This window comes from Schistocerca piceifrons, chromosome X (genome assembly GCF_021461385.2).
Source record: "Schistocerca piceifrons isolate TAMUIC-IGC-003096 chromosome X, iqSchPice1.1, whole genome shotgun sequence".
In the NCBI taxonomy this organism is placed as follows: Eukaryota; Metazoa; Arthropoda; class Insecta; order Orthoptera; family Acrididae; genus Schistocerca; species Schistocerca piceifrons.
The window spans coordinates 410119175-410136978 of record NC_060149.1 but is presented as its reverse complement, the minus strand read 5'-3'; the positions used below and the strand labels follow the sequence as shown (position 1 = coordinate 410136978).

At 41.2% G+C, this 17804-nt stretch overlaps 1 protein-coding gene across 1 annotated transcript in view; it reads left to right on the top strand.

Moving 5' to 3' along the window:
• The first annotated feature begins 6706 nt into the window (after nucleotides 1–6706).
• LOC124722901 overlaps nucleotides 6707–17804 on the top strand; it is a 64085-nt gene continuing 52987 nt past the window's right edge. The window contains exons 1-2 of the mRNA XM_047248041.1: nucleotides 6707–7108; nucleotides 7190–7275. Coding sequence (XP_047103997.1) covers nucleotides 6865–7108; nucleotides 7190–7275 — 330 coding nt within the window. The 5' untranslated portion in view covers nucleotides 6707–6864. The remainder of the gene's footprint in view (nucleotides 7109–7189; nucleotides 7276–17804) is intronic.

The following is a 17804-nucleotide window of genomic DNA, read 5'->3' as shown; positions in this document are numbered from 1 at the left end:
AGACAAGCCTGTCTGCTAGAGAACAGTAGGACCAACGTCGGAACAGGTAGCTACGCTTTCTAAAATCAGAGAGGTTTCTATTCTTAGTATGGTCCTGTCCGTCCATTGTCATGTTGGTATAGGAAGCTGCCCCTCTGGCCACTTCCGTTTGTATTTGTGAGCCACCCTCAAAAATGGACGTCGGCAGTCTGTCCGTGGCGAGCGTCTGAAGTGGTAAGATCTCCGGCTAAGCGCGTGTCTGCTAAGTCCGTAGGACAATGGATTTCTTAAGTTAAGCCTAACTGAAAATTTAATCACCTTTATTTCAGGTTTAGCTCTAAAATATATAATGTTATTTTAAGTTGCAACGCAGTGTATTTCGAGTGTGAAGTTCAGAGTATCTTCCAGTAGTTGCTTTGTCACTACTTTGTGAGTAAAGTGGAACCACGTGTTGATCAGTAACTCTAACTAAGATCATCAATTTTAAAGCGAATGTACGTGAGATTATAACGTCTTGTCTTGACATTATTTTTCAATATAGCAACTTTTCTTTATGTTCAGCCCACGTGGGGTGTACTTTGTGAGACCAGTACCACGTGCTTATACAATTGTTTGACCCATCAGGTTAATAGTAAGACGTTAGTAACCAGTTTGAGGTTTTTCTTTTGTAAATTGCTATTCGATCTAATTTATTTTAATTATCAAAATTGTTGTGGAGTTACACTCTTTGTGTAAACCAAGTTGACCACGTGAAGCATGTGGTGTAATCATCAAAGTAGCCCTCAGCTATTCTTTTCGGGAAGATTTCACAGAGTGTTAGTATGAATTTAGTATACCAGTGTGTGGTAATTACATGACGGACAGGATTGCGCTACGAACGTAACTTCTTTGTGTGAAAAGGTTGGTAGTGGTTAATTTCCTCTTGCATATGTTTCAACGTTCTTCGTGTGTTATTTTATGAATGCAGTGTTGTATGCAGTCTCCCAATCTTGGCTTCATATTTCATGTGTTCTGTAAGATTAAAAACTCACATTTTCACAATCCTAAATAAGGCACCAGTTTAGTTATGAATCAAGTTTAATATGCTGAAATTTCAATGATCAATGTTCAAATAAATTTCCAAATATAAACTGATTCATTTCTTTTTATTTAAATTATTTTATATATATATATATATATATATATATATATATCACCGGTTGTCGTATGACTATTAAAAGATTATAATTAATGTTAGTCTGGTTGGGAATTTGGTAAGCTAGACTGGATACCTGGTGAAACAGTTGCTCAGTAATGCAAGGTTAACTTCCCCAGACAGCTCACAGCTTTTAACCCGCTTTTATTGAATATCATCACCGCTTTCAGAACAAATTAAAGCAACAACATTACAGAGTGGCTCCATGAACACTTTTCTGGGTTTAAACACTTCCGCTTGCCACCAAACTCCCTAGACAGGAACATTATTGAGCATATGCGGGATGTCTTTCAACGTGCTGTTTAGAAGAGATCTCCACCTCCTTGTACTCTTACGGATTTATTGGCAGTCCTGCAGGATTCATGGTGTCAATTCTCTTCAGCACTACAAAAGTCATTAGTCAAGTCCATGCCACGTCGTGTTGCGGCTCTTCTGCGTGCTCGCGGGGTACCTACACGATGATAGGCAAGTGTACCAGTTTCTTTGGCTCTTCAGTGTATAAGGCTATTCTACATTTTTATGTCATCATGTTTAACGTCCATTTATGACACAACAGCTCCTTCGTGTATTGTTGTGGTTACCCTAAATCACTTCAGGCAAATGCCAGGGTGGTTCCTTTAAAGGGCACGGCCGACATTCTTCCCCATCCTTTCCTAATCCGATGGGACCGATGACCTCACTGTTTGGTCCCCTCCCCCCCCCCCCCCCAAATCAACCAATCGCGTAATGCTGGCAAGAACGAACAATATCTATGCCGCTAGGAAAAAGGCAAAAATATTCGTCAAGCATATATTCCTACATGTTGAAAATAAATTGGTGGTTCATCTGATTACTGTCATTGTCGCGTCAGTTACTTTTGTTACTTGGCTCGGGTGTGAGTATTGAAAGAAAAATACCGATACTTTGTAACGGTATTTTTGCAAACGTAATGATCATTGGTGATATATAGATATTCATGTACCGATTTTTTAGGTTTGTTTTTGATGGCAAAGGAAAATATCAAAGTGCACGCTCGAATTGTTTCAGCAAATGTTAAAGGATATTCTAACTGCAAGCACGTGTTATCCGTCAACAGACGTTTTCTCACTTTCGAGAACATCTGCATGCTAATTTTCATACACTGCAATAACTCTAAGATGATTACAAAACAATTTCAGTACATGTTCAAACAATAAAATTTCTTAAGGAAAAACACAGTGATATTACATTATCTATATTTTTTGTAATTTCAATAGCAGCCTACTATATTGTTTTTCATTGCTCTAGCTGTTTTTGTAACTCATTTTACAAATGCTTCATGTTTTTTTACGCCATTACATCAATATTTTCAGGTCGCTTTAGAGATTTTTACCTAGTATTTCAGTTATTTTCCATATTCGTAACCTAAACGAATTCTCACAGGGGGCAGCTATCCCTATTGGCACCCCTCTACGGGTGCCTCTCGGTGTGAGATATGCGTTAAAGTTAAAATCTTCCAAATCTGTTTCGCCAAACGTAAGGCAGGATGCGTAACGATGACTTAGGAGAAGGACGTGCAACAATGACTTGGGAATGTAGGCAGACTAAATCACATGTAGGAAAATTAGCAGTAGTTGATAAACATTTTCAGATTGTATATATTGCCATACCTGGTCCTTTACACTCCCCAACCGCCCTACCCCCTTTCCAGTGACGATGCCAGGTTCCAGATTGACAGCGTGGCTTTACAAGGATGGGTGCTTGATATTGGGCATGTGACCCCGAAACTAGTTTCAAAGAAAGAAACATAGATAAATAAAAGAAAACCAATAAAGTGTAGCTGACGAACTGCTGATTACAGAAAAAATTGAATAATGCAGTACCCACAATTCTACTTGAACTCTATCTACTGTTCCTTCTGGAATGAAAGAAGTTCTACAGTGGCGAAAATGTTGTATTTTACTACACTGAAGTTACCCAAGGACTTCTTCCAGGGGCCACATATCATGATGGACACTGACTTTTCAAATTTCTTCAGTAAACTGAACAAAATGGTGAAAACCTGAAATCTGTAGGTTACTACCACATGGCCACAGAAACTCCTTTCATCCACATGAACCTTAGAAGTACATACCATGTGTTAGTCAGAACTGATACCGCAAAGAGTGGTGTTCATGACTATTAAAGATACCTGTCGTCTTTCACTAATGCAAGGTACTGATGGGATCAGCTTCGCGAAATCTGTTTTCTGATTTCCTAAATCGTAAGAATGACTATGTAAGTAGAGCCTACGTTCACTTGCCTCAAACAAGTATCAAACACAAAATTTCTGATCAATGGGCAAAACTTATTTAAATATTAATTAATTAACCTGATAAGAAGGCGCCACCTCACATATCATTACCAAATACCAATTCATATATTCGATATGCAATAATCATGATAAATTTCATTGAAACATTATTAAAGGCAGGTGCAGACTAACTGATTTTTAAGTATCGTGACTATGGGACGGAATGGCGCTGTGAGATGTAATAGTTACGAATTTAGCAATAATTAACATTTACCGTATTTCCTCATTAAAGGTAACACACTCACAGATGTTAGGTTAAAACACAGTTATTTGGAATGTTGGCGTGTGAATCTCGGCACGTGGTACATTATACAACGCAACAACTGGACCGACACATGTGAATCACACTCACTACGTTCGCGCTGATCACTCACACAACGGAATATAGCATTTAGAAGAAAGTTTCCCTACTCCACTCGTAAGCTCACTGGGTCACAGCGCGACTGGCTTTAGCGATCAGTTTCATAGAACAAAGCCCGCTTCTGAAATTCCATACAGCTCAGTAATTTTGTAAATAAATTTACCAAACATGAGCAGATCTAATCCGCGATGAAATGGAGGCTCCAATTCAAACACGAAATGTGTTTACGTGGAACTGGAGTCTCTTGGTTCACATACAAACACACGTGGTGCAGCAGTGTACGGGCTACTATGTCCGTGGGGCTGCAATACAAATTGGACGATAAATTAAATAAAATTTAACACAAGCATTCCACGAAGCACACGACATATTCACACATGATACACGAAACTAACTGAAAATTTACATCACGTGCCGGTACGCCAAGTTGCAGTTACACAAAAGATCTCATCGAATAAATATCAATGCCTCGGTCCAGAGTGACTATCGGAAACTCAAACAAAGCGAACTCTTACACACTTCCGCTTAGCAGCTAGAGATACCAGTCGAGCATCCTTACTCACTGGCGTCCTAGGGAAGAGTGAAACCAACCTGCCCCTTCGCCGGGGTCTACACAGAAACCTGGAAGGGTTCAGAGAGCGTATGCTGTTTCTGCCCATGCCAACCTCTCAGTGGGTGCTGACCAGTGGCCATAATGCCACTCTAACCCTACGCAGCCGTATTCAAAGCTCTACATAAAGGTTGACTAAACTGCCCATAACATTCAAGGAAACCTCCTGGCAAGTAAAGAAACCTGAAGAGCCAGCTACAGACAAACCACACACTCATATTAGCAGACAAAAGTGCGGACAGGAAAGATATGACATGATGATGGATTACACAGATAAATACAGAATGTATTTAAGAATTAGAAATTGAAAATGACATTCTCCTTTGACGTTGAAATGCCGCCGAGAAATGCCGTTGTAATATCAAGCACTTTCTCGTCCACTTTTCTCTGCAGGCATAGTCATATCGAACATTTGAGTCGTTAAGAATTGCAGCAAAACTGAAGGCTGTTTTCCAAGCTCAATGGAAGGGCTCATATGATGACGTTTTAACTATATGAAAATCTTTATGAAGTTGACACGTGTCTTCTGCGGATCGTACTTTATGCTATCACTACATCTCAGTAAGCGTTTGTTAGCCAAACAGGAGACTCCACTTTAGTTGCAATCTCTCTGACCTGCAACTCGTTCAAGCAACTGTTGGCGGATTTAGCTCATTTACTTATCAGTTTTTCTCCTCATATCCCTGCAGGAGATAGCGTCGATCATCGTCATAATTCTGAAGAAAGTGGCCAAGTATTACGTTTTCATATGCAAAGACTATGAAATAATTAAAAGTCGGGCTGACAACAAACCGAAATTACTGATTTTCAAAATAAGCAACAACCTGAACATTAACGGTTGTCATTAACGATATTGTCTAACTAATATCAGTACCGCTGTTGACAGTGTTACTGAACTGATCAGCGGCTAAAAGTCTCCTTAAACATCGGCGCCCTGAAGACGTAACTATCACCCGCCAAAGCCAAATGGTGGTAGCACCGTCCTGTTCAATCCGGAGAAGGATGTAGGAGAGGCAGTAACAGCGAACACTGCAGTATTCTTACAAACGAAGCCTTGTCACAAGCTACCATCTATACTCCATGTATAGCACAAACAATTAAACGTTTTCTGGAGCTTTCTTAACAATACTCCTTATACATTAACATTGCAACAATATTTATTCACATTGTAATATGAATAAATTCATATTTCGTTTAAATAAACCAGTGGACAATTCAAATCTGATGCTTCCTGTTTTTCATAGAAACTGTCCGCCCCCGGTAGCTGAGTGGTCAGCGTGACGGAATGCTAATCCAAAGGGCCTGGGTTCGATTCTCGGCTGGGTCGGAAATTTTCTCCGCTCAGGGACTGGGTGTTGTGTTGTCCCAATCATCATCATTTCATCCCCATCGACACGCAAGTCGCCGAAGTGGCGTCAAATCGAAAGACTTGCACCAGGCGTACGGTCTACCCGACGGGAGGCCCTCGTCACACGACATTTCCATATTTATTTCATAGAAACTTAATAAACGTTTTTCGAAACTATGTTGCCTTATTCGCACAGTACTCCATTGCACGTTCATTCTGGCACCTTTTCAGAACCAAATCCCACGTGGAGAACAATTGTTTCGAGTTCCGTTCACAGCGTTCAGGTTCAATTCCATGTGACAAAAGATGTCAAGTTTTCTCAAAGTTGATATTTGTATTGTTTATAATACTGTGGACATTGCTGTCTAATAAGATATTTATCTATATCGTCACTGGGATATGACTGCTTCTTCTTCTTCTTCTACTTCTCCTCTCCCCCCCCCCCCTCTCACGCTCCCCCCTCCCTCTCCCTCTCTCTCTCACCCTGTGTGTGTGTGTGTGTGTGTGTGTGTGTGTGTGTGTGGTTTAGCGCTCAACAGCGAAGTTGTCTGCAGCCTTACGAAACTTCGTATATGGTTAGCATGTATTAAATATTAGAAAACAAGGAAGAGTAATTCTTACGTATGTACACTTACTCTCTTCCACCACAAGTCACGGCTACCCACACAATCTTCTTTGGGATAGTTACCTGAAAAAGACGTTTCCCTCGTTCAGTACTTGCCTACACCCGACGCGGCGAAAGGCTCAGAAGAGACAGCGCGGCGCAGCGCGGCGCAGGCGGTGTTGCCCAGTCAAATGCGCCGCACGGCGCGGCGCGGCGCGGCGCGGCGCGGAGCGGCGCAGGCGGTGTTGCACGGTTAAACGCGCCGCACTGCGCTGCGCTGCGCCGCGCACCCGTGAACACAAGCTAGTAACAGTCGGTACATCAAAGGGAGTGGTTCGTTCGTGCCTCTGTATTCGGAGTGCGTTTGAAGCATCTTTATCGCGCACCAGTCTACGTGCGTACATTTTCATTCTACCTGGACAGGGTTGTTATTGAGTTAACAAACATTCTGGAAACATGAGTATTGAGTGGAACCGTAGACAAATTCAGCAAGTCGTAGAACTGTACAGAGAAAAGCGGGAACTGTGGGATCATGCAGATGATAATTATCATACAAAAAGCAAGAAAAATGACGCTTGGCTGTGGATCGCAAATGGTATGGGCTGCAAAGTCGATGAAGTGAAGAAGAAGATGGCCTCCTTATTGTCTTCGTACAGAAGAGAAAGAATGAAAATGAAAAAGTCTATGTACTCTGGAAAAGGTAATTATTTTCAATTATTGTTTTCAAAACCACGTTAATTATTAGATTTACAGTTACTATTAATTTGCATTATACTTTCAGGACCGGCTAGTACTTGGTTTGCTTTCAAGTACTTCACATTCCTGAAAGAAAAATACGCACCTACACGTATCATGAAGACAGAAATCGTAAGTGCTTTTATGTGTCGTAATGTAACATTAGTGTCTAATATAGTGTTATATGTAACTATCTAGTATTAGCCATAAAATGAACTGATGACCTGCCCAGACTGGTAACACCATCGTGTTTACCCTCGAGAAGTAGGGAAGAAACGGAGAAGTGAGGTACTGCGGGCACTCCGATGTCAGAGGGGTCGGGGACGGTAAGCGATCTGTGAGCATGGCCAGCGCGAGCAGCAAAATCACTTCGACAAGTTTCAGCCGTCTCATTGTCACTAGTAGTAGTGTTGTAAGTGGGAAACTGTTGGTAGTCCAGATTGTAGTGTTCGCACCGGCTGACATGGCTACAACGAACTTCGGCTTATCTGGCGCGGGTATAGTACACTCAGTAGTCTTACAAGTGGAGTTTTGTAGCAAGCTACTCATCTATACACCTATGCCCTGCACAGCACAATAATTAAACATTGACGGGTGCTTTTATTTGAAAAAAATTCCTCACAGTTTTTGCCAACGTTGTTTCAGTGTAATGTGTACAAATCCGCGCTTCTCCTGAATATACCGCTGGCCGCTCGTATTCCAAAGCTTAATTTTTCCGTAAAATACTTGTGTGGTATGGTTATTTTGAAATTGAGTCATCTTGTTTGAACACATGAAGACTCGTTTATTCTGCCACCTTTGACAATCAAATACCACAGACACAATAATCTTCTTTAGTGTTTCTGTGCTATGTTTGAAGTTCAGTTCTATACAACGGAAGCAGTGAAGCTTTCGATGAGTTTCTATCTCCTTCTATAGTTCACAATATCGCAGAAATTGCTGCTTGGTAACACCTTTATTCAAATCGTCAATGGGATGTTTATTTTGCGCACTTTGTTTCTAGATAGTTGAATACCACTCTGCTAAGCAATTTTCCCTTCTGATCTACTTCCTCAACTTTAACAATTTGAACTTAAAAAAATTGTTACGTGTGTTGTCCAATTTTTACTGATCTTTAATAAGCATGACGCGTTTCAACAGCATTCTGCTGTCATCAAGTGTATTCAAGTTACATGTACATTACTTTAATCTGATGTGTGATTAGGTTCATTTGCTGTGTGTGCCAGTGAGGTTATGTATCGAAGTACAGTGCTGTACAGATAGTGTGTACATTAAGTGATTTGCATGTAGCATGTATGGATCATTTTATTGGTGCATTCTCTTACATTTTTGTTGGAAATTTCGTTTTATGGCACACAGGGCCCAGTGATAAACGCATCCCAGCTTAACATTTTCACAAACAGCTGTGATGTGTTGGTCATTGTGCTCTGTGTGCCAGACAAGTAAATTTCCAACAGAAATGTAAGAAAATACACTAATAAAATAATCCAAATATGCTACACGCAAATCACTTAATATACACACTAACATACATTTTCCGATACTCACTGGCACACATAACAAATAGACCTAATTACGCTTCAGATTAATGTAATGTACATGTATCCAGAATGAGATTTTCACTCTGCAGCGGAGTGTGCGCTGATATGAAACTTCCTGGCAGATTAAAACTGTGTGCCCGACCGAGACTCGAACTCGGGACCTTTGCCTTTCGCGGGCAAGTGCTCTACCAACTGAACTACCGAAGCACGACTCACGGCCGGTACTCACAGCTTTACTTCTGCCAGTACCTCGTCTCCTACCTTCCAAACTTTACAGAAGCTCTCCTGCGAACCTAGCAGAACTAGCACTCCTGAAAGAAAGGATATTGCGGAGACATGGCTTAGCCAGTTGGTAGAGCACTTGCCCGCGAAAGGCAAAGGTCCCGAGTTCGAGTCTCGGTCGGGCACACAGTTTTAATCTGCCAGGAAGTTTCAATGTACATGTAGGAATGTACCTGATGATGGCAGCGTGCAGTAGAAACATGTTGTGCTAATTAAGTATTAATAAAAAGTGATTTAAACAGTAGCAATTATTTAATAAATTTAACAGTTTGTTTGCACGTTCTGTTACCTTTTCCATCAGCACAATAACTCCTTTTCTGCATTTCATCGTCGTAAACATTGTTGATGTTAACAGCAAGGATTTTCTGCTATCACCACACATACTTGCACTGTGAGATAACAACGCACACTACCTTGCATTGGAATGTGCCAGTACCTAATCTCGTGACCAAGTTAGTTACCGGTATGACAAGGCCTACGGTTCGCTTTGTAGAGTAATACCTGAACAGACTGCTTTTTGGCTAATGAGTCCTGTTGACAAAATATACCAATATGAGATGCACATGTGTATTTTGCTGCATCATGTTACTGTTCTTTATGTCCATTTATAGCAAAATAGTCAGCCGGTTCATGACGAACAGACGTGCGTTTAATCGACTTCTCCTTGACACTGGAGAGAGTGCCACCTAGAGCAGAACAATTATTAGATTTCCTACTCTCTCTCAAATAATTCTGCAAGAAAATCGTTGTTAAAACAATATTACTGGATTTTTCCGAGTCCAGAAGAGTACGTTTTCACAACGACCTGAACACAGGTGCTAAGATTTGCAAAACATTTTAAACAACTCGACGAGTTCTTCATTGTAGATAGTGAAATGTTTTCTCTTTTGAACTCAGGGTAAGACGTCATCACATTATCATACAAAGCTAATACTGCATCAGCCAAAATAACCAGTTCACATATAGCAAATTTCTCAGATCCAGATATGATTAGTTACTGGTCTTGTATTTTTTCTCACAATATATTGTTTTTGATTATGGTACCATCGGATGTGGCATGCTGCGAAATCACATCGGCAAACACGAATTAATACTGTCTGTCCAATAGCCTGAATCACACAGTACTACCGAGCGAGGTTAGCACACTGGACTCGCATTTGGGAGGACGACGGTTCAATCCCGCGTCCGGCCATCCTGATTTAGGTTTTCCGTGATTTCCCTAAATCGCTCCAGGCAAATGCCGGGTTGGTTCCTTTGAAAGGGCACGGTCGACTTCCTTCCCCGACCTTCGATAATCCGATGAGACCGATGACCTCGCTGTTTGGTCTCCTCCCCCAAAACAACCCAACCCAACCCACGCAGTACTAAAAAAAAGGTTTTTTAGATGTATTATTCGCTGCTGGTGTTTACTGGTGTCTGGTATCTTTCCCGGTGGTTCCAGCGCTTGCTTTGCTCCTATGACTCCGGTTCATAATGAAACAACCAGCACTCATTCAAGGTGAATATCGGGTGAAGAAATAATCTGGACTGACCTGACAGAGCAGCAACTTTTCCACTGAAGGTTCACTTCGGCTATCTTTCTGATTGGGTATGAGTAGTCGCAGAAACCATCGGCTGAGCCCTTAGTCATCTTCCAACAGTCATGCAAGATGGTGCAAACTGATCCACTGCTCCTTTCCATCTACACTTACATACATACTCTGCAAGCCACTCCATGGTGCATGATGGAGTTTACCTGGTACCACTGCGGGTCATTCCCTTTCCCGCTCCACTCGTAAACGGAAAGAGGAACAAACGACTGCCTGTATGCCTCCGGACGAGCACCGATTTCTCTTATCTTGTCCTCGTGATCCTCACGCGAGATGTTTGTTGGTGGAAGTACCATCGTTGTGCAGAATGTCGCAAATGCCTGTTCTCCAAACTTTTCCAATAGTTTTTGCGAAAAGAATATCTTCTTCCACCTACGGATTCCCATTTCAGTTCATAGAGGATTTTCGTAATACTCGTGTGTTGATCGATCCTACTGGTAGCTAATCTAACAAATCACCTCTGAATTGCTTTGACGTCTTGCTTAAAATCTATTTGATGGGTATCCCAAACACTTGTGCAGTGCACAAGTATTCTACATGCGGTCTCCTTTATAGATGAGCTACACATTCCTAGAATCCTCCCAGTAAACCGAAGTCGACTGTTCGTCTTCCCTACTACCGCCCTTACGTGCTCGTTCCAGTTAATATCGCCTTGCAATGTTACAACTACATATTTAATAGACGTGACTGTCAAGCAACGCGCCACTAAGACTGTAGTCTATTATTACAGAATTGTTTCTCCTACTCATCTACATTAATTAACATTTTTCCACATGTAGAACAATCTGCCATTCATGACACCAAATAGAAATTGTATCCGCGTCATCCAGCATTCCCGTACAGTCACTCAAAGACGACACTTTCACTTAGACTGCTGCGTCATCCGAAAACAAACTGGGACTGCTGCTCTCCATATCCGCCAGATCGTTTGCGTATATAGAGAACACTTAGCTGGGTCACATCTGACGATACCGTTCTCTTCGATGAACACTAACTGTCCAGGACGATGTACCGGGTAAAAACCGGTAAAAAATGTTCGAGCCACTCACGTGTTTGAGAACCTGTTCTGTGTTATCAGACTTTCGTTATTAGTAGGAAGTGTGGTACTGTATGAAGCGCTTTTTTTCCCGAAATGTAGGAATATGGAATCTGCCTGTTGCCCTTCATCCACGGTTTGCAGAATATCGTGCGAGAAAAGTGCAAGATGGGTTTCGCAAGAGCGATGATTTGTAAATCTATGCTGGTTTGTGAACAGAAACTTTTCTCTCACAAGGAAATTTATTGTATTCGAACTCAGAATATGCTTAAGAATTCTGCAGCAAACCGACGTTAAGGATATTGGTCTACAATTTTGAAGGTACGTTCTTTTACCCTTCTTGTACACAGGAGTCACCTGTCCATTTTCGCAGACGCTTGGGGCTTTCCATAGGGTGAGAGATTCGCGGTAAATGCAAGCTTGCCTTAATACTGAATTGGTATTCTACCCGGACCTGGCGACTTATTCGTTTTCAAGTTTCTCAGTTGCTTCTCTACGTCAGGGATGCCTACTTGTATGTCCTTACGGGAACCTCTGCAACGGTTAAACGACAGTAGTTCTGTATGATCCTACTGCTTGAACGATTTCTTAACGCGAAATTTCAGCTTTCCTTTTGCTGTCTTCTATCGCCAAACCAGACTGGTCGACGAGTGACTGGAAGAAGCGTTTGACCTGCTTAGTGATTTTACGTAGTACCAGAAATTTTTTGGATTCTCGACGAGGTATTTCGCTAACGTATGACGGCAGAAGTTATTGCGTGCTTCGCGTGTAGATCTTACAGATGCACGAATTTTCACTGACTTATGCCTGTCGAATTTTCTGCGTTCTTTTTTTGGACCGAGAGCGCAACAAGCTTTCTTTGCTCAACAATTTCTGAATTTTGCATTAAACTACGGTGCGTCTTTTCCGTTCGTCATACACTTACTCTGCACATACTTTTCAAGAGCGCAACTCACAAGCAGTTTAAACTTCGCCAACAACTCATGTAACTCCATCATATTGTAACTACATGATTATCCATTTCATAATGATTGACCCCTGACATAGAGCTCATTTTCTGGTTACATGACGAACGTCGATGTGTTGTACCTGGCGGAATTGTAGAAATATGTACTTTTATTTAGTGTATGGGTGTTACATTTTAGTTTAAATCGGAGCCAAATACGCAACAATATTTAACAGAAAAAATTCTTTTTCGAGAATTTTTTGGCACATGTCAACTTCCAGGACTCACAGAAGTTAGACCTTAATTAAGAGGAAAATTTCATTTGCGCAGTTTAAAGATGCAACTTTTTCCATTTGCAGGTGGATTGTCGTTGCTTTACGATTAGCCGTTTAGTCCTAATAATGGTGGATGTAAATTTCTGCAGTTCGCCTAGTGGTGATGCGTATTAACAACACGAAAGGCGAAAATTCAAACCCTGGCCTTTAACAGCTGTTACGTTTTTAAGCACATAAATGTAAATAAAGCGCTAATAGCACGTATTTAATTTATTTGTTTTTGCGTCCTCATGCGGCTCGCGTATGCTATGTTGCTGGATCTCAGAACAGTATTTCCGCTTCGTTGTTCATTGTTACAGTGTTTACATCGGAGCTTACCGTCAAATAGGAAACAGTCGTGATCCCATTAGTTGTTGTGTACTCGTGTGACAATTGCCTTGGTATGTGTGTTAATCCATGCGTCATTTACAGAGTTGTGAAAAGTCTATGGTGATCAATGCGCGTACTTACTTTTACAGTGGAGCGAATTTCGAAAGAATATAGAGAAATTTCATGTCTTGTACCATCAAAAAATGGAGTCTGGCAGGCGTCAAAGGTTTGCATTGCTCGAGTTTACACAGGAAGTCATAAGAAGAAAAACCATTGACTTCTATGCAGGCCCGGATCTAGGGGGGAGGGGGAGGGGGGGATCAAACCGGGGTGTCTGCCCCAGGCGGAAATGTCAGGGGGCGCCAAATTCGTATTCATGAAGAAAAAAACCTTGTTTCACAAAGCGTCTTTCATCCTGTGCACGTTGCTCTATCGATTATTCATATCATTTTGAAATGGATCCCATTTGGTTTCTGAACACATTCTAAGCTGATTTCTGAACGAATGATCAGTAGATTTTTGAATGCGTGCCCCAACGTGATGTTTCTGCCAGGGGAATCCCCATAGTGTCCAGAAATAAAAACTTTCCAGCAGACAAAAGCGGACAGGGCTATACGAGCAGAACCGAATAAACCCGAATGGGTGAATGCCAATCGCTGTTTGTTTATGTGGTTGAATGGGTGCGCGAATCATCAGCGGTGCTATAATTATTAGCGAAGTCCATAGATTCACATTACCAGAGTGGAAATAAATGACTAACAGGAACACAGGTAAGAAAGATTATATATTATCTTCTTGGCGTATCCAAGAAAATGAAATTTTGACAGAAAATTCATGACAGGTCGCTATACTACCAGTGTCACAGTGCCCTGTTAGCAGCCGCTTTAAGTTCTATTCCCGGAATAGCACGGAAAACTCGTTGAACGAACACGTAATAACTCCCAACTGGAGAATAAACGCGGGATAACTGACTATGTGATTGTGGCAGAGTTAGTGAAGTTAACCGGAATATAAGTTGTGACATTGGCAGGAATAGTTACGGATTTAGTGTTGATAGCCGGCTGGTGTGGCCGAGCGGTTCTAGGCGCTTCAGTCTGGAACCGTGCGACCAGTACGGTCGCAGTTTCGAATGCTGCCTCGGGCATGGATGTGTGTGATGTCCTTAGGTTAGTTAGGTTTAAGTAGTTCTAAGTTCTAGGGGACTGATGACCTCAGATGTTGAGTCCCATAGTGCTCAGAGCCATTTGAACCATTTGAACAAATTAGTGATGACAAGATTGTTTGTTAGAACGAGGAAGGAAATGAAACAAAACATCACACAAATTACATGGAAGAATATGACGATTCGAAATTTATATAAAAATTTCGTACTACTACCTTTCGATCTCTTGCTTGAGAAACTGGAGCGTATGAATGAAATGTGAAACTATTTTCTAACATAAAACTTTTTGCTTGTAGTAGGCCTAATAGGCATTTGATATTGATACTTGACGAATTATTTTCTGTCGTGTTATTTATGTAAATGAGGCACATAAAGATGACAATTTGCACCAAAACAGTCTCGCTTATTTGGCGTGTGTTGCAACTGCTGTAATACCAGAAAACCCTATTTCGTTTTATCTAGCAGATCTAGCTGTCCTTGGCAGATTTCTACTTATGGCATGTATCGGTTAGAAAAATGCACCGATGATGACTGATATCAGTCGAAATCGACTTGCAACAAGATAAATAAAATATATTTCCACTACTGGTTGCTACATTCTTTATAATTTTATGTTCGTTAATGTTAACACGAATCATGTACACTTCTCCAGTAAACTGACTCGTTTCAAATCATTTCAATAAAAGAATCGTTCAAATTAAGTATGGAATATGGAGCTAACTAACTAGCTAACTACTAACTATCGTCGCTATGACATTTTGACTGCCAATCCCTTTCTGCACACTAAATATAGGAAAGACCGAGCAGTTAAAACCGATGCCGGTATGTTTAGTTCTGCATAACCAGTACATTTCGGTATTTGTTTGGTCTCGGTTATAAGTGTTTTTTTTTTCATTTTTACTAATAACTGGATAAAAATACCGCCATATCAATTTGTGATGGCAGAAGTTTTAAAATTTGTTGTTTTTAAATAAAACTTTTTTTTACAAAACGAGTAATGTCTGTTCCTAAAATTTACATTGCTTTGAAATATTGCATTATTATAGATACTCGGAAAAAGCGATCAGCACTATTTTAATAACAATGCCAACAGTTAGAAACCAGCAGTCGGCCACTGTAGCGGTTCCTAGGCGCTTCAGTCTGGAAACGCGCTGCTGCTACGGTCTCAGGTTCGAATCCTGCCTCGGTCATTGATGTGTGTGATGTCCTTAGGTTAGTTGGGTTTACGTAGTTCTAAGTCTAAGGGGCTGATGACCTCAGATGTTAAGTCCCATAATGCTTAGAGCCATTTGAACCATTTTAGAGATAGCAACGAGCACATGATATAAGAATCGATACAGCACAGCAAAGACGATATTGTATCTGTTGTGGCATGGCGTGGCCTATTAGGAAGTATGCGTGTACATGCAGTGTGCAAGTCTTGCCCTTGTCTGGTTTATATGGTAGTTCCTCACTGTCATCATCTGGCTTCGGTTATGTTGCAGAATGGTACTGTCCCTAATTTGAAAATATTCCATAAAGTGTGGTAACAGTGAAGTACAATTCCGCATTTGCTTTAAAAGATTAAAAATGTCAGGAGGCACGACAACCGTGTAACATCATATAAGGAGAAAATATCGACAATGTTCCTTGGAGGAGCAGGTAAATTTGATTGATATACCTATAACTTTATTGAAGTGCTATAAACTTAATTTTGTTATTGCTTCAGGATGAAAAATGTATACCATCCAAAAGCCACGATGCAGGGAGTCATCAACATGTGACCTTACTCTCTCGCTGTCGCCGCTTCCGTCTCATTCACCTTCGCAGTTTTTGCTGGATAAAATAAGATCGATTTCTGCAGAGGAAAAGAGCCGGTGTAACCGAAAACCGGTTCTTTCAGAAATAACTCCCACCCATATTGTACTCTGACACTGCCGCTAAGGTTAGTTCTGTTTCTAGCTACAAGGTATAAAATATTCCTACTGCGTGTGGGTTGTCGAACTAGTTGCTCAAGAAAGTTTCCGGAGAAAACGATTATATCTACTTCACAAGACTGTAACACCTGCAACGAATCCAGAGACGTCCCACTCTACAGTCGGTACAACTGTTGTCTCGATTGTGATAAAAAATGGTTCAAATGGTTCGGAGCACTATGGGACTTAACATCTTAGGTCATCAGTCCCCTAGAACTTAGAACTAATTAAACCTAACTAACCTAAGGACATCACACACATCCATGCCCGAGGCAGTATTCGAACCTGCGACCGTAGCAGTCGCGCAGTTTCGGACTGAGCGCCTAGAACCGCGAGACCACCGCGGCCGGCTCGATTGTGATACGCTGGGCTTCGAGCACCGCGGCCTCGATTTCTATTGCGATTCCCGGTTCATCACAGAGACATGGTTTGGCACTTCCATCTTCGTCATTCAGACGTGTTTGGCAACAGTGGAGGCGTCTGTGCCACCTAACCTCTGTATTATACAATAGCGGAAATCAGTGTAACGGCAGGGTTCCTAAGAGAGTAACAGTACAATGTCTGAAGTTTTCATGTATGGAATTTATTATGAAAGTAGTAGATAAATATAAGACCTACAAAACCACGACGAAATTACATAATTTCTTTCATAACACGAGTAACAAAATAAGGCATTAGCATTTCCTGGGTGGGAAATTGGTATAAAGACTCTCGCTATGCAGAATGAGTTATTGCATTGTAAGTGCTTTCTCCAATCCCTGTTCTTCCTAACTATCTCAAAGATTCTCTTCGGCATTTTGTTACGGTTTTTAGTTCTTGGAATGGAACTGCCACCCATTCTTCTCGTATAGCTCTTTTCAGCTCACTTACGGCCTCAAGCTGCCTTCCATTGCGATAAACACGCCTTCCAAGTATTCCCCAAAGGTTTCCCACAGGGTTCAAATTCGGCTACGTACACCGGCAGGGCAAGACATCGGTATCTTTATATTCAAACTACTTTTTGGTTGTAGCAGAAACATGCACAGATGCATTATCTTGTTGAAACATTATACTTTCGTCGCCTACGTCCTCATACATTCGAATCAATTCTGCCTCTAACATCTCAGTCTACATGTTGGAGTTCGTTCTAGTGTTCATCCAAGCAATGCGTGATTTACCTTTAGCGCGGAAGGTTGCCCAAATCACAACACTCCCACCACCAAAATTTCTGCTCATTCTTCCCCGCTGCTCTGTTCTCAGATCATGCAAATAATATTGAAATCCACCCGACCCATTTAAATTAAACTTCTTCACATCATTGAAGATGACTTAATTCCATTCTGAAGCCCATGACATATGTTTTTTTAGCAAATTCTAATCCATCTTGTTTAGGTCTCAGTGTTACAGCGGATTTATACAGTCTTCTCTTGTATGCAAGATTGGTCGAACACGTTTGGCCGTTACTAGAAACTGTAAATCAGCTACATGCTGAGAAGAATAACGGACTGTGGCCCTTGCTTTTCGGAA